The sequence below is a fragment of the Dryobates pubescens genome, chromosome 34 (assembly GCF_014839835.1).
Source record: "Dryobates pubescens isolate bDryPub1 chromosome 34, bDryPub1.pri, whole genome shotgun sequence".
Lineage (NCBI taxonomy): Eukaryota > Metazoa > Chordata > Aves > Piciformes > Picidae > Dryobates > Dryobates pubescens.
Window position 1 is genome coordinate 484,284 of NC_071645.1, and position 23,708 is coordinate 507,991.

The window sequence follows — 23,708 nt, forward strand, 5'->3', positions numbered from 1 at the left end:
AGCCAACTCCTGCCTGGCTCCAGCTGTAAATAAGCACTCTGGGATTCTGTTTCATGCCGGGCTCGGCGGCGCGGCGCAGCCCCCCGCGCGCGGGCTGAGCGCGCTCTGATGTTTTATTCAGCTGTCCCAAGGACTGGCGCTGCACCGGATGGCTGCGAAGGATTTACTCCTAGGTGCACTTCTAAGTAGGGTGCTCTCCAAAGGAAAGGAGGCAGGTGGCCAGGCAGGGCTGACTGCAGCGTTCGTGCAGAGGGTGCCGAGGTTCTCCTCGTGTGCTGTTGCTGCATGTGGTGAGCACGGCCATGGGCCAGCTCTCAGCTACAGGCAGCCAACTGCTTTCTAGAGGCTGAGGCCAAAAAGCAACAGGAGCTTAACACAGGAGTGTGAAATGTTCTGGTACTGAACCTTGCTGAGGCCCTCATTAAACATCCCTAGGGGCCCTCAGGGAAGAATTGGCAGAGGACAGAACAATTTACCTGCTGCATCGTGGGCAAGGCACTGTCCTGGCCCTCCTTCAGCACTGGGATGTGCTCCTGACTTTAACCTTCACTCCAGGCTTCCTGCTTTGCCAGCTTCAGAGGAGGCTCTTTTCACCCTACCTTTCCATGAGGACAGGCAGAAGCTCTGCCCATGCAGGGGCAGCAGCACCTGGTTCCGTCTTGGGGAGGGGGCAGCTGAAAGCAGCTCTGAGCACCCCCAGCACTGAGCCTGCATGGGGCTGCCCAAGGGTCCCTAGGCAGCAAGCAGGACCTGTGGCAGTGGGCATGGCCCCAGGGCTTGAAAAATCCACTCAGAAACTCTTTGAGCTCACAAAACAGGGCCCAAAATTTGGGGAAAAGTGGTGAAAAGAAGTCATGGTTTCCTGTAGCAAAAGAGGACCTGGATAAGGTCATGGCTGCTGGGACAGATCCTACCTGGCCAGGGGGCAAAACATGAGCTGGGCATCTTGCCTGAAAGGTTCCTCCAAGGGCACAGCCTGGGAAAGGCTGAGCTCCCCAGCTGGGAAATCAAAAAGTGGCAGGTTGGTTGTGAGGGGGAGGAGGCTGCAAAAGGTGGGCATGGCAGAACAAGAGCTTTCTTTGCAGAGTGAGCAGTGGTGGACTCTGAGAGATGTGACTGCCCCAGCTCCACCACGGCCTGCCTGGGGCTCAGCTGCATGTAGGCAGGGAACTGCCATCTGAGCCTCGCCAGCACCCTGGCACCAGGGAGGGCAAAAGGAGGGCTTAGGCTGGGGAAACCCGGCTTAGAGTGGGGCAGCAGCAGCACAAAGCCTTCCTGCCGGCCATGACCATGCTGTTATTGGAGTTCTGGCAATGAACAGTGCAGAGAAAGGAGAAAGTGCATCACAAAATTTACAGTTAAGCTCTCAGTTTCCAACAGAGGAGTTCACAGGGGTCGTGCTGGGTCACTCATGCATCGCTGCCGGCAGCTCCATTCCCGAGGGCAGCAGGGGCTGCGCTCCCGCTGGGACATGCACACACACACAGGGCTCCTTCCCCCCAGTCCTCTAGGATGCACTCCAAAACATGACACGACTCAAAAGTCCTTTCCCCGATTGAGGGAGGTATTGTGCTGGCTCCACACTAGCCTCACACTTTGGTTGCTTGGCTTTCTTTTGGTTTCCTTTTTATTACTTCCTCTCCCCCTCCCCCCAGCTTTTTGGTTTGGGTTTGTTTTTCTGGGGTTTGGGTTTTTTTGGTTGGTGGGTGGGTTGTTTTTTTTTCCCTTTCCCCCAATTTGTTTGAAATTGTTTTTGGAGAAAATCCATTTGGCTGCAGTTCATGCCCATGCATTTCGAGTCATTCCCAGACATGCTCACTCCCATCGGACATCAGTAAGAACAAATGGCCAACACACAGGAACACCTGGTGTACTCCAGACACACTCCAGCAACACAAGCTTGGAAAGAAATCCCAAAGTCTTCACGGGAAAAGCAGCCCCTGCGGGCAGGGGCTGGGCAGCTGGGCTGGGTTTTGAGGCAGGAAGGTTTGTGGCAGCTCAGTTCAGCAGGGTGGCTTCTCCCTGTCATTGGCATTTCAGCTGCCAGCCTGCTTGCAGGGCTGGAGGTACTCAGAGACCCTCCTCGAGTTAAAAAGGCTTTTTGGGGGTTTTCTCCAATGAGTGAAAATGGGAAAGCCATTGGGAATTGTGTTAAGGAAGTGATCCCTTCCCACTGGAGTGAGACCTGCAGGGAGTTAGTGCCACCGGCTCCAGAGCCAGCTCCTGCAGGCTTCCTGTGGCCGAGGGCTGGGGACAGTCACATTGTGCCTTTGACTCTCACGAGTGGCAGAGCAGCACAGGAGGGGATTTCACCTGGCCTCTTACTACCTTGCCAACACTTTCACTGCAGTAGCTACAAAATACTGAGGTTGAATCTGGCCTTCAAGCAAGCACAGGGTAGTTGGCAAGGTGCAGAAAACAGGCATGAGATGGGGACAGAAAACAGAAGGACACCTGAAGGGTTCCAATTTTTATCAAATGGGAAAATGCACCCAAGCAGGTGAGTTGTGCGGGACAGGAGCTGCACATCCCTCCACTTGACACAGGGCATCAGGACTGCAGCATCGCTTTACTCAGTCCCACCTCCAGGAGCTGCCTCGTGGGGAGCAGGCAGGGAGAGGAGGCTGCTCTGCACTACAGAGCTGTGTCAGGAGCAGCAGCAGAGTTATCCCAGTTAAGGGAAACCAAAATAGCAAACTCAAATATGGATTAGCCTTAATTAACATTGTCAGAGGTTTTGGTTGTGTAGCTGAGAAGTGAGCTCATGCCAAAAAAGGGTCTGCTCCACTTCCAGTCTGGAGGGACGATTCAGACTGCCTTTGAAAATGTAGGAAGCTGGGAAGCTGTCAAGCTGTTAGCCAGACGAGAGGGGTGAGGAGTTTGCTAGACTGCTATGCTGAGAGGGAAGGGCTGCGAGCTGCTTCCGGAGCTCCTTCTGCACTGCAAGCCTGCAGACCTCCCCACTGGCCTCTGCAGAGCATCCCCAGCAGCCAAACCCGCCCTGTGCCAGGGGTCCTGCTGGACCCAGAGTCTCAGCAACTCAAAGCAAGGGCAAAACGCTCAAGATTTGGAGCGCCTCTGGAACCAGGACGTTTGAATCCCTCTTTCCCAAAGCAGGGTTTCTTTTCCACACGTGAAGCGAGTGCCCTGGCCACCAAGGTGCGTGGGCACAGCTCACTGCCCGGGCACACATGCGCTGTCCCCACGGGGCGCCGGTGCCTGCCTGGCACCGCAGCAAGCGGCTGCGAAGCTCACAACAGAGATGACAAGAGCAGACAGACTTTCCAGCCTCAAAAGCCATGTGGTATGGATGAGATCAGTCCACCTGGAGCACGGTTTTCCCTTGAAGACTACGCTTCCCTCTTTTGCTTCCCCTTCCCAGGCTTGTCTTGCCACTCAGCAGGGCTGAGAAATAAGAGAAACAGGAATGTGATACCAACCGTGAACTGCCGGTTCTGTCGTCGCCGTTGTGTCTACACACGGGAACAGAGGATTGGAGGAAGGGAAGAAACAGGAGGAACAGCATGCAAAAAAAGGGAAAATGGGAAAAATGGAACAGATAATATATGAGCAAGCTTTCAAAGAACATTGCGTGACAAGCAATAATCAAATGAAAGGCAAAAAGCATTTGAAGTGAGTTGCACTGTTTAGAAGACATGCCTCCGGTTCAGAAGCTATGAGCCTGAGGAAAACAGGGGCTGGACTCTCTTCGCCAGGACCTTGCCCTGGTGGTTGCAAAGTCAGGGGAGCAGGGCACGGGGAGCACACCTGCACCAGCGCTCGCGTTGGCACAGACCAAACCAGAAGCTCAGGACCAGGACAAGGAGCTGACACTTGGAGGAGAGTTTTTACTCATTCAAACATTGCCTTCGCCACAGCCCTGGGGCCGGGACCTGATTCTCCCCACAGCCCTCCTCCTCTTCCTTCACCCACGGCAGAGAACCTGCTGGCACAGCCTCTGACAGGTGCCAAGCTAAAAAGGAGCAGACTGCCCAAAATCTCCCCTCTGGAACTGAGGGTGTGAGCAGCTCCCCATGGCCACCCCAAAGCCAGGCTCTGGGAGGCTGCATCAGGCTTCTGGTCTAGAAAACCTTCTCATAACGCAGACACTGCACTGCCTCTGCCGCAGCCACGAACCGGTTAACAGCCGCTGGCAGTTCAAACACATCAGGCAGCTGGGGCCAGAGTCTGGAGCTGACTTTACTCCACAGGCTATAAACCACTGGAAGCCTCTCAGGGGCTGCTGCCTTGCCCACAGGGTGATGCTTCAGTTCCTCAAGATGCTTGCAACAGGCAGTGTTAGACTGACCCAAACCTGAAGGCTTTTCCTGACTGTGCCCTGCGCTGTCTCCTGCACACCAGGAGCTCCAGGCCAGGGCTGTTCTCATTATCCAATGGCTACTTTTTGAAGCACTGGAACCTATCTCCTCTTCACCTGTGGTGGTGCTGGGCAGGCTCCTCACAGCTCAGCTGTAGCCCTGCAATCCCTGCAGACACCCCAGGACCCACAGCTGAGCCCTGGCTTGGAGCAGGCAATGTTTAAAGGAGTAAAAGCACAGAGGGAGTGTCCAGAGGGGCTCTGCTGCCTGTCCCTGCAGAGCAGCCCCGAGCTTGGGTTTGGCAGCAGTGACAGACCTGCCGGCATACCCCCCTGTCCCCATGCTGCCAAGAGGGGCCTGGGACCAGCAGTCCTCTGGCACCTTTGGAGCCAGCAGTGGGCACAGGAGGAGCTGTCCCTTGGCAATTTAGCTGAGGGCAGCCCAGGGTCTGGATTTCTGCAGCAGCAGTGAGGACAAGAATCATACAAGGAGTACACGATACTTACAGGTACAAGCTCTACATGCTTCAGTGAGAAAGCACAACGGAGAACCCCTGCACAATTTTACCCACTGCACCCAGGTTGGCACAACAAACTCTCCAGCCACCAGCAGCCTGCTCCCACTGCCAGGAGCTGCTGCTCTCCTCTTGGCCAAACCTACCCCTGCTGCAAGGTGCCTGTGCTTGTTCTCCTGCTGGGAGCTGTGTTGGAGGCTAAGAGGAAAGCCTTCTCAAGCCTTCCTTCCCAAGCCAGGAGGAGAACAGGAGCAGGACCTGCCTGTGTGTCTGGGCAGCCAGCCCCCAGTGTTGCCCTGCTTTAACCAAGCAAATGGTGAAGGGGAAAATGGTGGTGAAGGTGGGGGGAAAGCTGCTGCTTAGGAAGGGCTGCAAACCCAACCATTAACTCCTGAGACAGCATCAATAAAGAGCCTCAATTTGCTGCCTTCCTGCAACAAGAAAAGTGACATCAGCTTTTGCACTGAGTAGAGACTCTGCTGAAAGCAAACTCGAGTTCAGGTGCTGGAAGAGACATTGGTCAGGAGAGAGTGGGACCTGCACAGTGCATCTCGCTTCCCCGGCTGGGGACAGAGACCAACAGGTTACACAAACCAAGTTCTCAAGCGGTTGTAAGTGCGGACACAGATCCAAGTCAAACAAGATGTTGGCTGCAGCTGGAATGACAAAGTTATGATTAGCAAATGGTTTGGATGGGTGCAGGAGGAAACACAGACCGGTTAAAGGTTAGCCACAGCTCTGGGGAAGTCCTCAGTCCTCGAGGCCTCTCTCAGAAGAGGGGTTGGACACGCACAGTGCTCCCGAGAGGAATAGTCTCACGTTAAGGGGAAGCCAGGAACGCCCCCACCACAGGCACACAACCACAAGGAGGGAGAGAAATCATCACTGCTGCTTTGGGGTGGGATGAAGGACCCCAGGTCAAGCCCTGTGGACACCAAACCCTGCCTGGCTCAGCCCTGCTGTGCTGCTGCCAAGACAACTCCCAACCACTGCCCTGAGCTCCACTACGCACTGTGGACCTCTGCTCCCTTTGGTGAACAGCCAGGCTCAGGGCCAGACCCCAGAGGAGGGCCTGCTGCCCCACAGCCTGGAAGAAGAAAGCCCTTGATAAGCTCCTGACCTAACTGAGGCTGAATGAAGCTCATGCAGGACTTTGCCATCACTCCAAAGCACTGCTCTGGTGCAGAGCCATCAGTGTGAGGAGCAGCCGTGCAACCAGGGGAAGCTGATGCCTCACTTACAGTGTAAGTAGGTGCTGGAAAAAGGTGCAGCAAAGCAGAGGGGACAAGAGAAGCACATAAAGAGGCTCCATGAGGCACTTCCCCATCTTAAGACAAAGGCTTCTCTCCTTGGTTCTCATCAGGAAGAGAACAAAAGGTTCTGGACTGGGAGGAGTAAAGCAATGCAGTGGGCTTTCAGTCGAGGTGCACAGAAATTCACCAGGGGGCTGGTTGAGAACTACAGGAGAGCTCCAAGCAGAGAAGTATTGGCCTCAAAGAAGCTGCAGGAAGTTGCTTATGTGGGACTTCTTTTCAGCCCTTGTCTCAAGAACAGGGTTTAGAGTGGCCAGCCCTGGAATGAAGACACCAACACACATGGCCTTGAGATGCAGGTGGTGCCAGCTGAGCAAGCCTCAGGCACTCAGCACCTCCTGAGGCAGCCACAGGAGCACTCACACAGACTCAAGAGGGTCACAGCATGAAGGCATCTGGGCAGCCTTTACTCAAGTTCTGAGCTCCATCCCTCAGCCTCCTCCTCTTTTCAAATGCATTCTCTCCAACTTCAAACTGTTTGTGGACTGTGGCAGGCTGTGTCCTTCACACCTGGCTGTAATTAGTCCTCAGCCTGCAGCAGAACGAGCTGTTTCCAGCAGCCTTGGGACCACCCTGCGGTACCACAGAGAGGGCTTCTGCTTTGTTCCAGGTCCCTGGGGCTCATGAAAGCCTCACAGAACACACACTTGCAGAACAGAGCAGAGATGTCATCTCTCCATGACATCCTGAGGGCAGCCCGAGGGGCAAAGGTGCCCCAAAGGCCTGCAGGGTGCAAAGGCAGAGCCCTGCCCTCCCTTGCTAACCACTCCTCAGGATGGGGAAAGGCACTTCGCATGATGCTGCTCCATGATGCTGCTCATGAGCAGCTCCAGCTTGTGCTGGGAGCCTTTGTGCTGCACCTGAGACTGTTTGACTTGTGGGTCAGACACTCCACCAAAGCAATCCCAGTCTGGGTGGCAGCTGTGTGTGACAGGAGCAGAAACACTCCAGAATTAGTGCCCAGCTCTGGCTACACCTTGGCATGTCCTGGGAGGATTTGGGCTTCCACCCTGACCTGGTGGACATCAGACCTACCTGCAGCAGCCACCAATGTGCTCTGTGGGCAGAGTTCACTCCCACCTCTGCTGAGACCACGAAGCCCTTGGGTTCAGAGGGTGCCACCCACCCTGCTGCCAGGCATCCTACAGACCCTATGCAAGACCTGACCACCCTGGGGTTCCACCCACAGCCAGACTGTGTCACCTGAGAGAGGGCAGTTCCTCTCCCCAACTCCCCCTGCCCTCACTCTCCTCAAGTCAGGCTTCCTACCCAGGTAGATGATGGTTTCTGCACCGCTGGCACTGTGTCACCAGCACTAAGAGCAGCTGTGACAGTGCTGTGCCTGCTGCTGGCTGCCCATGGTACTAAGAGTCTGAGTTTGAGTTGATTTAATTTCATTTTACTCTCTGTAACAAGCCTGTCAGCTGCCCTCTCTTCCTTTATTGCCTTTAAGGTGGTCACAACCTGGAAGAAGATGTCACAGGGTGCAGCATCACCTCCAAATTAACCTGGCATTTCACCAGGGCTGTGCAGCAGAGGATTCTCTGAACACAGCCATGCTGTGGGTGCTTAGCATGACAGCTACGTGGGACCACAGGAGGGTTTGGGTGGGGAGGGACCACTAAAGCTCATCTAGTCCAACCCCTCTGCAGCGAGCAGGGACAACTGCAACTCAGTTATGTGTTAGTAACTGCCCCATTGGAGGGCCCTGCCTCCCTTCCTTTCTTATCCTGAAAGAGAGCAGTCAGGGGGAAAAAATGGTCTGTAAGTGAGGCACAAAGTGATGAGAGAGCAAACTCAAGTGGCCTCTAGGTCAAAGCAGTGTAATTAGCCTAATATCATCTGACTAAACAGCTCCTGCTCTCCCCTACCATCCTCCCCCCTGCCTAAACAGCTCCTGCTCTCCCCTACCATCCTCCCCCCTGCCTAAACAGCTCCTGCTCCCCCACCAGCACTTCTGCAGCCATCCCACAGCCAGGGGCAAGAGCCTCACCCAGCCAAGGCAGCACCCAGAGCTCAGCCCCACCAGCACCCGTGGAGGGGATTGGAGTAGGGTTGGAAGAGTCACCAGTGTTGGCCCTAACAGCCGGGGGGCCACCAGGCCCCCCGGCCTTTGTGTCACCACCACCATCACCCAGTGTGCGCTGTGGGCACTCACCTGAGATGAGAGGAGGATCCTCCAGCCCCGAGGGGCTCAGCTTAGGGCTGCTGCCCTTCCTGGTGGGGAATAAATAGGGGAGTGGGTGGGGAGGGCAAAGTGGCCACACCTGGGGTGGGAGGAGACTCCAGCAGAGCCCAGGTGCTGTGGGTTTTGAGGGGAACAAGGGGCAAAATGGGGCAGGTGAGGGACTTCTAGGGTGTCAGGCAACAATAGGATTAGGGGGAATGGAAAAAACTAGAAATGGGTAGATTGAGGTTGGCTGTCAGGATGAAGTTCTTCCCCATGAGGGTGGTGAGAGACTGGAATAGTTTACCCAGGGAGGGGGTGGAAGCCTCATCCCTGGGAGTTTTTAAGATGAGGCTGGATGTGGCTGTGAGCAACCTGATCTAGTGTGAGGGGTCCCTGCCCGTGGCAGGGGGGTTGGAACTGGATGATCCTTGGGGTCCCCTCCAACCCCAACAGTTCTATGATTCTAAAACAATTCTGCAGTTCAGGCTGGGTGCTAGGAAGACATTCTTCCCAGAAAGAGAGATTGGCCCTTGGGATGTGCTGCCCAGGGAGGTGGTGGAGTCACCATCCCTGGAAGTGTTTAGGAAGAGCCTGGATGAGGCACTTGGTGCCATGGTTGGGTTGATCAGATGGTGCTGGGTGAGAGGTTGGACTGGATGATCCCAGAGGTCTTTTCCAACCTGGTTCATTCTGTAAAGCTTCTGTAAAGCTCTGGCAGAAAGCAGAAGTTAAACTATAAAGAAATTCAGGGGAGGGAACCACAGGGCTGAGCCCCTCTGTGCTGGCAGCAGGCACTGGGGGGAGGGGGCTGGAATGGGCCCAGCCAAGCAGGCTGGAGCTGGCCCCCACCCTCCCAGCTTGATCTAACGGGCAGCAAATGCTCTGCCCACCCCGAGCCAGCAGCACCCTGGCTGCCCCTGGGGGGTGCAAAGCTGGGTCCTGTGGGTACCCAGCACCTGAGTCCTCCCCACACTGCATCTTCACCTGCCACACCAGCTGCAGGGCAAGTGAGCAATGCCTGGCCCTGCATCCTTTCCACCATCACCTTTGCAGACTCCTGCTGGAATGCAGCCCCTGCAGCGCTGGGACTGCGACAAGCAGCTGCACCTGGGCTGGACCAAAGCTCCACTGAAGACACAAAGCACCTTTTTCCTCATCTGGAAGCTTTCCAGCATATGAATCCAAGCTTTGAGGACCTGCTACCCTCTTTCTTCTCAAAAACTTCAGATTCCCACGTTATTATTTCTGAGGGGGCCAAGATGACACAGAAGTGTGCTTTCTAATGGGGTGCCCAGAGCTGGCATCTGGCTGGCCTCTGCCACACAGAGACAGAGCCCTCTGCCCCCACCCAGCATGGGCCAAGAGAGCTCAGCTACGACATGACCCTGGTCAAGATGTGATCTTCAGCCTCAGCATCATTTAGCAGCTGCTGCTCAGGAGCTCGCTGGCTTCTGGATGCCCTCAAGTCACACAGAGCTTTCCTTGCCTCTGCTGATGAGAACTGCAGCCTGCAGAAGGGCCATTGAGCAGCTCCCCAGCCAAGCAGCACCAATCCAGGATTTGGACATGCCAAGCAAGGGAGGCTGACAAAGGGAACCTTCACCCTGGGCATGGACTTGGGTAGGTCTGGAAAGGGACTGGAGCACACTGGGGAGCACAGAGCACCCTGTGAGCATGGAGGCCTAGCACCACGCTGAACATGGCAGTGCCTGTCTGCTCCCATTTGTGAGCCTCCTGAGCAGCTATCAGCACTCCCTGGCACAGGATGGCATCTCCATGTCACATCAGAATGTATTTGGAGCAGAAATGCTGCAGGTAAGCAAGGGAAAAAGCTGTCTGTCGACAGAGCCTGGACCAGAGGAGTCACTTACCAGGCTCCTGGGATAGCCAGCACAGCCCTTTGAGATTGCTCTGTTGGTTTTAGTTGGGGAAAATGAACCCAGGAGTTATCTCCTGTAACTCAGAAGGACTCCCAAGAATGTCATTTCCTGGGGGCAGCTGCTGGAGATGACAGAACAGCTACAGCCTGAGCTTTGGGCAGAGAAGCTGGGTCAGGGCAGGTCTCCCTTTAACATTAAAACCAGACAACGCTTTGCAACTACTCACAGCTTCAGGGGACATGAAGGAGGCCAGAATCATAGGAGAAATTGGGGGGGAAAAGGCAAAATAAAGCAATTTCCAGTCCCCCTCACCCTAAGGACTGGTATCCAGCCCAGCTGGCTGGCAGACAGCTCACAGCCAGCTGCCAGAAGGAACACCTCTGTGTCTGCCACTGAGGTCTTGTGCCGCTCAGGTATCAGTGTCTCCAGAGGCTCTACAGTGTTCCAGCTCTCCTGGGTGGTGTCATCCCAGAGATTATGTTAATTTGACCTCGTTTTTCCCAGCTATGAAGTCTCTTGGCTCCTGCAGAGCAGAAGTTTCTGCAGCTCCCCACTGCCTGGCTGCTGGCTGGAAAACAACCACGTGCCAGTGGCTGCGCAGAGCAGGAGAGGCCTCAGCTGCCCTTTGTGCGACAAGCAGGTGGAATTGTGGGCAGAAGATGTGAGGACACATCAAGAAGACTCAGCCTTAGATGGGTGTCAGTGAGGAACACAGAAATGCCTCTGATCAGCATCAGCTTCTCCCCTTCCTACGCATGGTGAGCAGAACTGCTGGAAGCAGTGACCACCTTCTGGTCTCAGCACATTTCTGACCTCTCCAGCAGTCCAGAGCCAACACAGAAAGGCACTGAGGAGGCAGTGGAGACCCACCTGGGTTTGCCAGCAATAAGTCAGCAAACTTTGGGTTTCAGATCCTCCATCACTGCAAACAAAGGGGAGAAAAAACTGCAGGACAGCCACATGCCCCTGATCCCGAGGTCCTTCTGCTAGGCTGAGAGAAAAGCAAGAGACAGTTCTGCCTGTACAGAAAACAAAGAGCTGCTGCCCAGTACATCTTGGTGGGCCTCTAACCCTCTCCCAATGCAATTGTAGCTCCCTGTGGGGCAGCACCCTTGTAGAGGGCAGTGCTGATCCTCAGGGCAATGGTTTGCTCTGATGGAAAGTCAAGAGAAGGAAAATGTCACACTAGAAGGTCCTCCCCTCCTGGAAGATCATCATCCCTTCAGCTCCCTGTACAAAGCAAACCTGGAGCAGGATGTCAAGAGTGATTCGGTACAGCTACAGACAGAACCAGGAAGCAGCACCCAGCTGTAGCTGTGAGGTTGCTGAGCAGCTCTTGGGCATCATCAGCAAGGCAGAAACCCTGCAGGGCTGCTGCCAAACCCAGGCAATGCCACTGCAGCAGCCAGCCCACAGCCACCCTTGACATTGTCTTGGGCAGGAGGCCTGCAGTAGCCATCTCTGACTTCAGGAGCCACCCCCCTCCCCTCATGCTTCCCAGGAGAAAGCCAACAAAGCAGGTGGGGGAGCCTCCAAGCCAGAGGCTACTGACAGCTCACAGCAGCAGAGGAGCAAACCACAACCCCTTTTTTATTGCCAGCAACCACAGGCTGTGAGCCTCCAGCAACAGCTAAGGAGAGCACATGCTTCGGACACCAGTCCTGGGGAGATCCCTGATGTGCCAGGCTGGGAATAGTGCCAGGAAAAGGAGCATGGTTAACCTGTGCAGGCACCAAACTAAACTAGGCAGGGGCAGTTGAGCACCAGGGGAAATTCTTCCCATGAGCCTTGCCCTGTCCACAGAAAGCAGCTGCAGGTCACCATGGAATAAAAGAGAACCAACTGCACCCTGCTCAGCCCAGCCCCAGTGCACAGAGCTGCTCCCCAGCGGCTGGCAGGGAGGCTTTGGTCAGCCCCAGCCCTGCTCTGGAAGGGAAGCTGAAACCAGAACTGAAACAGAGCAACCACACCGTGACATGGGACAGTGGGAGGGTGGCTCAAGCATCCAAACGTGGGTGCCTGGAGGTCGGCTTTACTGACAAGCACCTGAAAAGAGGAAGGCAGAGAATGGCAAGGGCTGGATGGTGGATGGCAGGCGGCGCATGGTGAGGCACCTCGGCAGGAGGGCTTCGACTGCGTGTCCGTGCCAGCTGCGCCTGACTCGGCTGCACAAACCTCAGGAGGAAAGAAGCCACAAAATGCCCTGGGCAGGCCAGGTAGAGTCAGCTGAGCAACCTCATAAAAGCAAATCAAAGGTGAAGGCATTTCCACAGGGGAGGGTTTACAGCCACAGTAAAGGTGGTGCCATTAGCTAGTCAATGGTCCATCCCCACCTTCCGTTTGTCACCTCTGCCTCCAAAAAACAAAGCAAAGCAAAGCAGGAGCACAAGCAGCAGTTGAAACAGAAGAGCAGGAAAATGGCAATGCAAATGGTTACAAACAAATCAGAAAGGGTTCCCTGTGCCTGGAGAGAGTCAGGTCGAGTGCAGGAGCATGGTGGATGTGTGGGAAAGAGAGGTGGCTCGTGACCAGCTGCTGGCTTTTACTCCTCTCTTCTCACAAGAGAGGGAAAACCTCAGGAGGCTAAAAGCCAGCTCCTCAAAAAGGGTCCTACAGATGGTGTTCAGTTCAGTAAAAAAGGCCTGGGGGGATTTGCTGCTCTGGGACAGGACGGGGAGGGCTGCAGAGGGGGCGAAGGAGCACCTGGAGTCCCAGAGTGAGTTCAGCGACTGAAGACCAAACTTTCTGCTCCCAGGTAGAAACGGCTCAGAACTTGGTCCTGAGGGGTTTGAGACCACTGCCCACATCAGAGGAGCTGTGAGGCCGTTTGTGCCCTCGGTTTGGAAGCAGCCAACGTTAGGCACCAGGACAGAGCTGAGAGCGTTCTGTGCCACGGCAGCTCCCTGCTCCAGGGACCGTGGCAGTGGGGAGCATCCCACCCTGCACCACAGGCCAGGACTCAGCTGTCCCCTGGCGGGGTAGAGAGTCAAAAAGGGACAATGCAGGTGACCTGTTTGCTGTTTTTCCCCAGGCTTCATGCTCTGCTTACATACACAAAAGACAATAAACATTCAGGACATTTCCAATGGTTATGAAGGTACCATACCTGTGATGGTGGTAGGGATGGTGGTGGTAGTGGTGGTGGTTGTTGTGGGAGGAGGGATAGTTGTGGGGGGATCTGGATAAAATATAAAAAGGAAAATAATAAAAAAGCAAATTAAGAAAAACCAAGCAGAACACAACAGCAGCTCAACTGTGATCAGAGGAAAACAAGGAGGCTAAGAAGCAGCTCGGCTGGCAGGCACCGTTCCTGCCCTAAAGCCAGGTGGTGGCTGCCCAGCTGGCTTTAAGGACAGTGGGACAGGCCCCCAGCTGCTGGGCATGGCTGCCAGTGGCAGCTGGGGAGTCTGGCCCCAAAGCTCTCCCCCTTTGGCCTTCCACAGCTTAAAAAAAATGATTAAAAAAACAAAGGAACCAAAACAAATCAAACCCAGCACAAATTAGTCAATGAGAGAGAGATGGGATGGGAGAGGCACAAGGAAAATAAACTGCACGCTTTCCACACAGAGACCAGGGCACACGGACAGAGACACAGGGGAGCTTTGCTGGCTTCCTGCCTGTGCAGGGGAAAACCCAGGGGGAGGCTGTGGGGGGCCCCACTGTGCCTAACTGCACATCAGTGTCTGTCTGTCTGTCTGTCTGTCTTCCTGCCTGTCTGCCCAGGGCTCCAAACTCCACTGGTCCTCCCCTATCCAAGCCCAGCAGCGGCAGAATGCTGAGAGCTACCTCACGAACACAGATGGGGACCAAACGCCGATCTCAGGGCTTGAGGACCTGCTCCAGGAGCTCTTATTGAAAACCCAAGTCCCTGTTTGTCTGACCCTGCCAGCAGAAGGCTCTTGGCTTGGCCATGAGGGCATCAGGGACTCTGAGGTCTCCTCTCTGGCTGATAGCCACTCCTCGGACGTGCTTGACCTGCTGAGCCCTCAGGCTGCTGCTCTTCAAGGGCATTTATCTTACGAACAGGGGCACGTCCCCATCAAACGCCTGGGCAGGAGAAGGTGGATAGGAGAAGATGTGAAGGCAGAAGTGTGTTTCAGTGCCCAGATGATCAAACTGAATGCGCTAAGCAGTCAGGGAGACTTTGAACTGCAGCTTCGTTCGGCAATAATGGAGCATGAAACATTTCATGGGCTTTTGATTTTAGGTTTCCTCTATCTCATGTCAACGTCTCATCACGGAGACATCTGCTACTCTTTTATCTCCAAGCCAGCTCTCTCAGATTCCCTAATTAAGACAGCTGAACTTTAATTATAGGCTGCACCTTTATTATCTTCCATGAAACTTCCTCAAAGTTAAGAAGCTTCACCCCAGCGTTGGCTTCGCTGTGGAGCTTATGTATAGGCACATCGTGAGTGCCTCCTGTCCCCCCCTACACCTGGAGCATCCCAGTCCCTGCACTTTGGACAGGACACTTCTTGCTCACTCAAAGCACACAGAGCTCCTGAGGAGCTCCAGTGGAGATGGAACAGCTGAAGCACAGCAGAACCAGGGGCAGAAGGTCCCTGAACCTCGACCTGCCCAGGACAGTGCTAGGGACTCTCCCTCAACACAAGGCACAGCCAGGCCATGCTGTGCTCACTGTGCAGTTCTGCTCACCCACTCCTGTGAGGAGGAAAGGTGTGGAAGGCACTGGACCAGCTGAGGTGTTTTGGGTGTGACTGTGCTGAGGGCTCCTTACACCAGGTGCAGGCAGAGGCAGGTTAAGCACAGCTCAGCAGTGGTTATTCTGCAAGCTGCTGGAAGCCATTTGCACATAAAAGCATTGGAGTGCAGAGCTGTCCCCTGGCTGTGGCAATGTCACCCTTGCTTCTTCTGGGCATGGGTCAGACCTTGGCCCTGCTGGGGCTATGGCTGCTTCCCTACAGCACCTCAGGTGTGGAGGGGCTGTGTCTACACCTCCCCCAGTTTTGAACCTAAGGTGACTTGGGGCAGCCCTATGCTGTCCAGCAGCGAGGTGCTCCCAGATGTGTGGTGAGATCTCCTCCCAGCACCACACTGCCTACAGAAGCATCTGCAGGGGCACAGACCCAGAGCTGCTGTGATCTTTGATGGGTGGCAGCAGGTGCCACAGGCTGGAGGGATGAATGCTTCCCACTGAACGAAGAGTGGGGTGAGCCTAGCACCCTTCCTGTGAGCAGCAGAAGCTCCTTCAGCTCCTGCTGGGTTCTGTACAGCAGGCTTCAGATGGTGGCCACAGCCCAACTGCAGCCTCCACACCAACACCTCTGCACTTTCCCCTTTTCCTTTCAGAGTTAAAAGGATTCTCTACACTGCCCAGAGTGCCAGATCCTAGCAGGACCCTCCCAAACATGCAGAAACTGGACACGATGGGATGTAAGCCCCTGGTCTGCCCACGAGCTCCTGACAGACCACGAGAAGCCCCCCATGAGCTGGCCAAAACTGCTGGATGCCTGAGCCAGAGCTTCCCACCCCCTGGGAAGCAGCACCTCTGTCTGGGTCTCCCCCTGTGGGTGTGACCTGAGGGGAGCAGTGCTGAGGAAGTTCTTGCCCACATCCCAAGAGCAGAGTAATGAGTGAGAGAGTTCCCACCATCTCCAGCCCCGGGTCACTCAGTGGTGAGGGCTCATCTAGCACCCAACAGGCCAGCACAGGTACATGAAACTAGACAAGGGCTGAAACTGGCTCATCTACAGCTGCTTCATGGCAGTGGCTTCCCTGGTTTTCATCCCAGGGGAGCTGCCCATGTCCTCTTCCAGCTCCTCCATCCCCCACAGGAGTTCCTTTAAGCACCGAGGTAAACAAGGCATTATTTCACACCATGAGCAGACAAATTTCTCCACCATGACCACACCTGGCTGCGTTTTGTGACCCAGAGCCTCTGGGAGCTACAGGAACTAGACAGCCACCTGTCTGAAGTGGCAGACCAAGGCTGGAGCTGGGCATTGATTATCTTCAGCCTTGGGGCAGCTTTCTAAGACTGGGCTTCAAGTGGCACTCAGGCAGGAGATGCCAGCTGCTGCTCTGGGTTGGAACTCTTGCTCTGAGGGAATTTGGACTGCAGAGCTGTGGGTGGAGTGAACTTCACACCCAAGCAAGTTCCTGTCCCATCCAAGCAGGAGGCAATGCCCACCACGAGCCCAGCCCAGTCACACCATACCCATTCTGAACAGGCAGAGCTGAAATGTGCAGCCCGAGGCCATTAAACTGGGGGAGCTCTCTCCAAGTGCCTGCTGAGTCCTCAGGATGTGCAGTGCCTGGTGCCAGGAGCACGAGGTCTGGAGCAGTGGCAAAACAAGGCAGAGGAACTGGGGAGTTAAAGCAGGAACTCAGTGACTCAGTGGCACTTGGAGAAGGTGCTGAGGGGTCTGCTCAGCTGCCACAGGCTGCAGGCATCGCATCCCCCCAGTTCCTCTACTGGTTTGTAATTCTCTGGGGCCCCTGGGTGGCTCCTGGGGAGTTTAACTTGCTGATGAAAGAGATGGAGTCCCCCTGCCCCCCACCCTGGAACATTGCTGCAGAGCCTGGAGCTGTTACTGAAAGGAAAGAGTTATCAGAGAAGTCCTAGGACAGCCAGGCCAGAGAACTTCGCAGTTCCCCCCCGTGCCCCTGCTCTGGCTCTTCCCTCGGCTCCCCCCACCAGCAGGTGAGGGCTGAGGCGAGCCCCCGCGCCCTGCTCCCCGGGAGGGAGCTCCCCCGATGCAGGGCACCGAGAGGTGGGGAGGCAGAGGGAGGGCTCTGCAGCCCCTGCCCCGGCGCAGCGGAGCTCCCTGTGACCCTCGCGCCAAGCCGGCGGTGGCCGCGGCGGTGCCCGCGGGGGCGGCCGCGGTGGTGGCCGCGGCGGGGGCGCGGCGGGGGGTGGGTGGGGCCGAGGACCGGTGGGTTGTGCTCACGTACCGTATACAAACAGCATGTAATCCGCATGGGACTTCCCCACCGCGTTTGAAGCCTCACAGCGGTATGTACCATTATCTGTTTTGTTTAGGTTACTAATGAGAAGGTTTGAACCAGACACTACAACGTGTTGAGGCATCTCATCATCTACTCTTAACCACCTCATGTCCGTAGGCCTACAGAGGAGGGAGAAAAAGAAACAGTCACATTACTATTTTTCCTATGGTAATGATGGCATCTTCAAAAGTTCATCCACAGACAGAAAGCCCCAACCAAGAAAAACTGCAAAGAAACAACACAGACTTTTTGGGGGGGTCGGTTTGGGTTTTTTGGTTGTGTTTTGGTTGGTTTGGTTTTTTTTTCTGCACTACTCAAGCCCAGATGCTGTCAGGCTTCCTCAATTTAACTTTATTTTAACCCAAAACAGGAAACTGTATCCAGAGCTTAACTTGTCTGAAAACACTAATGCAAGCAGGAAGAAAGTTCATTAGTGGTTAATCATTCGCTTGTTCAGAGAGCAGAGCCTGCACCTCCTGGAGGCTGCGGCTCCGGGAGCCTCCGCAGGGAGTGGTGAGCGCAGACCTGGATGGTGTGTGGCAGAAGGAGCACCTCTTGGTCAAGCCTGAGCCCTCCCCAAAGCAAGGCCATGGACCTGCTGCTCGCCAGGAGCCTTCCAGTTGCTAGAGAGGGGCCCCTTGCTCCTCTCCCCCAGCCCCCAGCCGGCAGCTCCTGCCCTGCACCACTCTGCAAACGGAGACAGCTCCAGCACCATGGCTGCGTTGTTTGGGGGTGGAGGGACCCTCTGGTTAAAGCCAACACAGACAGCGAGCACTGAGGGGCCTGGGGGGTCCTTTCTTGGGTTTTTTATTTATTAGTGTAGCCTTTAAGCAGCAGGAAGGGGACAGATCAGCTACTCAGCAAGAAAAAAGAGGCATCCATGAGGGTGCCCCGGCAGGGAGCTCGGACCTGGGGAGCTTGCTGCAGCACTGGCAGCTTTCAGCCTGCCCAGTGCCAAGGTCTGCACCTTGGGCTTTACTAGGAGCTAGTGCTGCTCAGGTCTCACCTAGCTTAGGCCTCTCCTCCTGCCCAGGGGAGGAATGGAGAGGATGCTGGGATGGACAAGCTCCTGAAGCTTCCACAGCCCAGCTGTCGGCTGCCTGCTACAAAGCTGACCTCTGGGTTCAGACCAGGGCTTGGTGCTCTCCTCCTGCACCACTGGCACACAAGCCATGGCCTGGGCAGCAGCAGCTCTCAAGGGAGAACTGCAGCTTAACCTCGATGGGGGTGGAGAGGGCTCTGCCACTTCTGACTGTGCCTTGCACAAGGCCATTTGTGACTGGTGTCCCCAGGTGTCCAACTCCACTGAGCTACATCACAGCCTCCTCTCAGGGACCTGTCTCACCCTGGATGCCCTAAAAGTGACTGTTTTGAGAGCCTCCCAGCTTTGTCGCAGTCCTCGGGGGGGTTGTGTCTGATCTAACAAACCTCTGCTCCTTTGTTCTCCTCTGAGCTTCCCTCCCCCAGCGTTTTTGGTGCCGGATTTTGCAGGGCAATGGCTTTGTTTAACCAGAGACACCTCCCCCTGCTTCCTAACCCTCTGCAAAGGACTGGGTGAAATCTCTTTGTCTCACAAAGGCAGAGCTGAGCACCGCCCCTCCTCTCACTCTGTGTTTTCTCCTGCCTGCCAGGCACAGGTGAGGTGCCCTACATAAGCAGGTCCCCAGCACATGGCTGGCATCAGGCAAGGTGCGGCGGTGTGCTGCCGGGAGCTGTCTGAGGGTCTGTGTCTTACTCAGAGCCTGCAAGGAAGAAAAGCAAAGCAGCCCAGTCATTAATTCCCAGCTGAGAGCACAGGGGAGGAACGGCAGCTAGCCCCCCGAGGAGGAAGGCAGAGGAGCTCTGACAGGCTCTGGGCAGGGAGAGTAGATTTCAAGTGGAATTCAGCAGGGGCCGTGCCAGTCTCTAACGTGAGGGGAAGGAACCGGCCCTGTGCCCAGTGGAGGAAGCTGGGAAGTGGGAATCGAGAAGGCAGCCTGGGAGCAGAGGGTCTGCTGCCACCGAGGGTGCCAGGACCCCCCCAGCCTCCTCGCTGCCCCTCACCCCCTGCCTGCCGCTGCCCACGGCAGCAGAACTGTCAGCCGGGACGGCTCTGCGGCACCTGCAGCAGCTCCTCAGCTCTGGGCACGCTACCAAGGAGACGCTGACAGATCTCAGGATGTTTGCAGGAATCTCATGAACATGATGAAAATAAAAAAGGAGAGTAAATACTTGACAGCCATAAATCCGAGTGGAGGAGAGAGCACTCTTAGCAAAAAGGAAGTCAACAAAACTTAAACTGGAACAACAATGGAAGTGTGGAAGGAAATCTGCCCTCCCTTGCCAGCATTCTCCTGATGCATGAATTTCTTCAACTAGCTAAGGAAGCCTCGAGGGCATGGCAAGAAGAGGAGAAAGGAAAAAACTTGCATTTCATGAACACCCACACAGGACAGCAGAAGGCAGGAACCCCAGCACCCAGCCCGTCCAGGCAGGACAGACTGCCTCACCCCAGGGACCCACCCCACTGCCACACGTGCCCAGCTCTGTGGTGCCAGCCTCACGTCTGTGTGCTGGCACCGCCTGGGGAGTCAGCCCCTGGCCTGGCTTCTGCAGAGGGACTGCAGCCTGCTGCCACCTGAGACACTCCCTGGGGAAGGGGTGCACGGAAGCAGGGCCTCTCCCTTCTGCACCCAAGGGCTTGCTGCCCTCCCGGGAGCTGAGTGGAGGTCCCTCAGACACCAGTTAGAGGGCAATAAATGCAAGCAAAAGGATGTCTGAGGGTGCAGCAGATGCTGGGGTGCAGAAGGCTTCCCTCCCTCCCACCCCATCGCATCATATCCACAGCAGCAAAGGGCACTCCCACGCCTGCACCGTCGAGAGAGGCTGCGCCTGGGCACAGTCCTGCAGCACGGCACAGCCTGCAGCCTGCTGCAGCGCCCCGGGGAAGGGTCCCACTTACTGTGGCTTTCCAAAGGCAGCACAGGTCAGCTCCAGCGGCTCCCCTTCTCTCGTCAGGCCTTGCACAGGGTAGTTCTGGGACACTCGCACTTGGGGCTTATCTGCAGGACACAAACAGCCTCTCGTCAGTTGCCCTGCCTGGCCGTGGGCATCTCCACATGGCCCAGGCTGGACAGGAGCAGCCAACATCACTGCTGTTCTCAGAGCAGCCAGCCCATCACCACCACTGTCCTTAGAGCAGCCAACCCATCACCACTGCTCTCCTCCTGCTCCCCACCAGGAGGCCAACCACATTGGCATGTGGTGGCCAGTGGGCTAAGGGGCAGCCGGCAACAGTTGGCACCCAACCCAAGCACTAATTCCTGCACAGAGGTTTTGCCACACTCGAGTTCTGCTTCGAGCTTGCTGCAGCTGAAAGGTGCCCCTGTGCCCCCTGCTGTGGAGCAGCTGAAAGGTGCCCCTGTGCCCCCCTGCTGCAGGGCAGGGCTGGGCTCCTTGTGCTGCACCCCGTGGGGTGCCCCTGCACACCACTGCCTTGGGCTTTACAAGCTGGAAACACGGAAAGGAGCTGCAGCCTCTGCTGCTCCTGGGCAAACAAGAGAAGGTTCTGCTCCGTCTGTCCGAAGCTGCTCTAAAGCCTAAACCAAACACAGGATTACAGCAGTGAGGGCGAGGGAGAGGCTGGAGAGCCCTTCAGTGAGAGCCTGCAGCACAAACAGAGCACAGCACAGACCCAGGGCCCACAATTAAAACATTCATTACCTCCTACAGCCGAGGCCCGGATTGAGAGCACAACCTGAGCTGTAGCTAAAGCCTTATCAGTGCCAGGAATCAGTTCCCTGCCACAAATGCCATTAGGCCATAGATATTATTTCTTTTTTCAGGAATTTACTCAACTGTGAGGAACAAAGGGAGGCCAAAAAAATAAATAAATGAACAATTAAAAAATAAACCCATCAGGATGCAGGAAGGTTTGGAAGCATTCAGCTACTTCTGTTTCCTTTGGGAGTAAACTGCTACCAAAAATATTGGCTGGCTGCATTTTATGAAGTGTGTTTAAGTCATTAAGATGCTGCCTATGGAATAATAGAGATTAGGCAGGGGGAAAAAAAAGGGAAATCCATGTCAGGATTTAACCAATTTAAACTCTCATAATTTTCAGTAATGGAATAAGCTACACCAGTAAATCCTCTCCTGAGATGCCTGCACCACAAACATTTTATAGCTAATCCCCATTACAGATGCTGCTCGCAGCCATGAAACCCTGGGACCCGCCAGGGGACTGCCAGGCACTGGGGAGGACACAGAGCCCAGGGGCAGGGACCCAGCTCCCCTGGAACTGCTGAAAACACTGCTTGGATGTGCACAATAAAGAGGTGGAAGTGAGCAGCGTGGTCCAGGTGAGAGCTGAAGGTCCTTCATGAGGGGGTGACAGAGGCTCTGAGCGTGCCCCTGCTCCCGGCAAGCCTGGCACAGTGGGGTGTGGGCACAGCCAAGATGCTCCACACCTTGAAGCTCTGGGAGGGACGTGGCACAACCCCACCCTAGGAACGCTGGGGAGGTCAGAGAGCAGCTGCTGAAGCACTGCCCTGAGCCACAGCCTCTGACACGATGCACAAAGAGGAGGAGAGGAGCTGAGCCCAGCGCCATGCAGCCAGGAACTCACCGGCAGCAGGCTCAGCGCCGCGCTCAGCCTCGCCACCCTCCCTGCCCACGCCCACCCCCAGCCATCTGCTCCCTGTTTATTATTTGCTTTGCAGCAGCAGCTCCGTGCCTGTGCCAGGGCTGAGGATGCCTCAGACTCTGGGCTGCAGGGAGGGAGAAGCTCCTCAGCCCTGTGCGGATGGGAGCAGGACAGCCACAGGTGGTGCTGAGCACGCCCTGCGCAGCATCCCCCTGCCTCTGCTGCTGCTCCCAGCCCCTTCCATCAGGACAACTCCAGTATTTTGACAACCATGGAGATCAGGAGGAGTTCCCTGCAGGCTGAGCACTCAAGAGCCCTTCCACATCAGCCTCCCAGCCCCATGGTCTTCATTAACCAAACAAAAGCAGCAGGGTCAACCTGGAACCCTCTTGACCCAGACAGCTGCAGCAGGACCCTGGCCTGGCACACACTGGGGCTGGCAAAAGTGTTCCCAGTGGAGGCTCCACAGGCAGAGCACACCAGCAAGTATAGCAGGCACTTGTGAGAGTGCTCCTTGAGCCTGAAGGACTCCAGGGGGTGGCTGAAGGGCTCCAGAGGCTGGCTGGGCACTCTGGAGGCCTCACGTTCTCATCAGGCTCATGGCACACTAAAAGCATTTTGCTTGCTCTCAGCAAGAATTTAGAGGGTGGTGACATTATCCCTTTGCTAAGGACCTGCTGCTAGACAGCCTTCACTTCTCCCTCCACTGCCAAGTGTCCCAGCTCCAAGCCAGTCCATTTTCTTCTGGTGATGGACTCTTGTCAGTGCAGCTCTGTAGAGTGCCAGTGCCGTGGGAGCCTGAGCTCAGCTGCCAGCCTGCACTGGTGAAGTGTGATGGTTTCCAAAGCCTGAACCAGCCACTTGCCACCCATTAACCACTTTATTATAAGGGCCATGTTCTAGTGGCTGCATCACCTGGGGCAACAGCTCTCTTGGATGGTGACCAGGACATAAGGCAAGCAGCAGCAGGGCTCTGAGCACCGAGTGCCTTCCAGCAGCATCGCCGCCGAACTTGGCGATGCCACAGCGCTGGAGGACTCCACAACGACCGACCCTTGCATCTCTGCATCCAAGCCACTGCATACTCCACTGGCAGCCAATTAGATCTAACAACCCAAAGCTATTTCCTACTCTGCCTATTTCTAGCAGCTTAAAGAACCAGGCTGGTAATTTAATAAGGCACCTTTATTAAGCTGGATTCATTCAGAAGCTAAGAGTGAGATACAAGGTTAAACACCAGCAGTCGAAAGGTTACGCTGCAGCAGCAACCAATTTGAAAAACTTATTACAAACTCATTCTGCCTCTGATGAGATTTCTGTTACCACAGCCCTGTGCTGCCAGCCTGCCAGCGCTGCAACTGCTGCCGGCCTGGCAAGCACACTGCCAGCTCCTCGCTTCTCGGTCCGTCCCGGTGTGTGCCAGCCTCACCCCACCCCAGAACATCGCCTTCCTCACCCCAAGACCTGCACTGTGGCTCCTCAGCAATGGGACACCCTGGGGGCTCCTCCAGCCAACACCTGGTGCTGAAGCAGCACGGCTCAGACAGGGGCTGGCTGGCAGCCTGCCAGAGGACACAAATGGTGGCAGGAGGATGGCATGAGGCTGTGTTCAGTGGTGCCCAGTGACAGGCCAAGGGGCAACGAGCACAAACTGCAGGTGACTCTAGGTGGCTGTTTCTTCTGACAGGCTCCTGCAGCAGGCTGGGGCAGGGTGACTGCAGCTCAGCACCTCCTGCACTGATGGACTGTTTGCCAAAAGAGAAAACCCAAACTGGATCCTTCCAGGACTCAGCTGGAAGCATTCTGCCTGTGCTGTGACAGCAGCTGCTGACTCCAGGCTTTAAAACCCTTTGGATGATTACTGCAGGTCCCTCTCTGCAGAGCTGCTTCCCAGCAGGGCCCCCCTCACCTGTCTG

The 23,708-nt window shown here is 55.7% G+C and overlaps 1 protein-coding gene across 10 annotated transcripts in view; it reads right to left on the reverse strand.

Moving 5' to 3' along the window:
- The window catches only part of CADM1 (cell adhesion molecule 1), a 126,897-nt gene that overhangs the window by 10,386 nt on the left and 92,803 nt on the right, over positions 1-23,708 (reverse strand). For 4 of the 10 annotated variants that reach the window (XM_054176109.1, XM_054176110.1, XM_054176112.1 and 1 more), the window contains exons 6-9: positions 20,110-20,209; positions 17,115-17,287; positions 13,303-13,374; positions 3,441-3,473 (exon numbers count right to left, since the gene is read on the reverse strand). In XM_054176109.1, coding sequence (XP_054032084.1) covers positions 3,441-3,473; positions 13,303-13,374; positions 17,115-17,287; positions 20,110-20,209 — 378 coding nt within the window. The remainder of the gene's footprint in view (positions 1-3,440; positions 3,474-13,302; positions 13,375-17,114; positions 17,288-20,109; positions 20,210-23,708) is intronic. The other 6 variants (XM_054176111.1, XM_054176113.1, XM_054176116.1 and 3 more) reach the window with 3 other exon arrangements.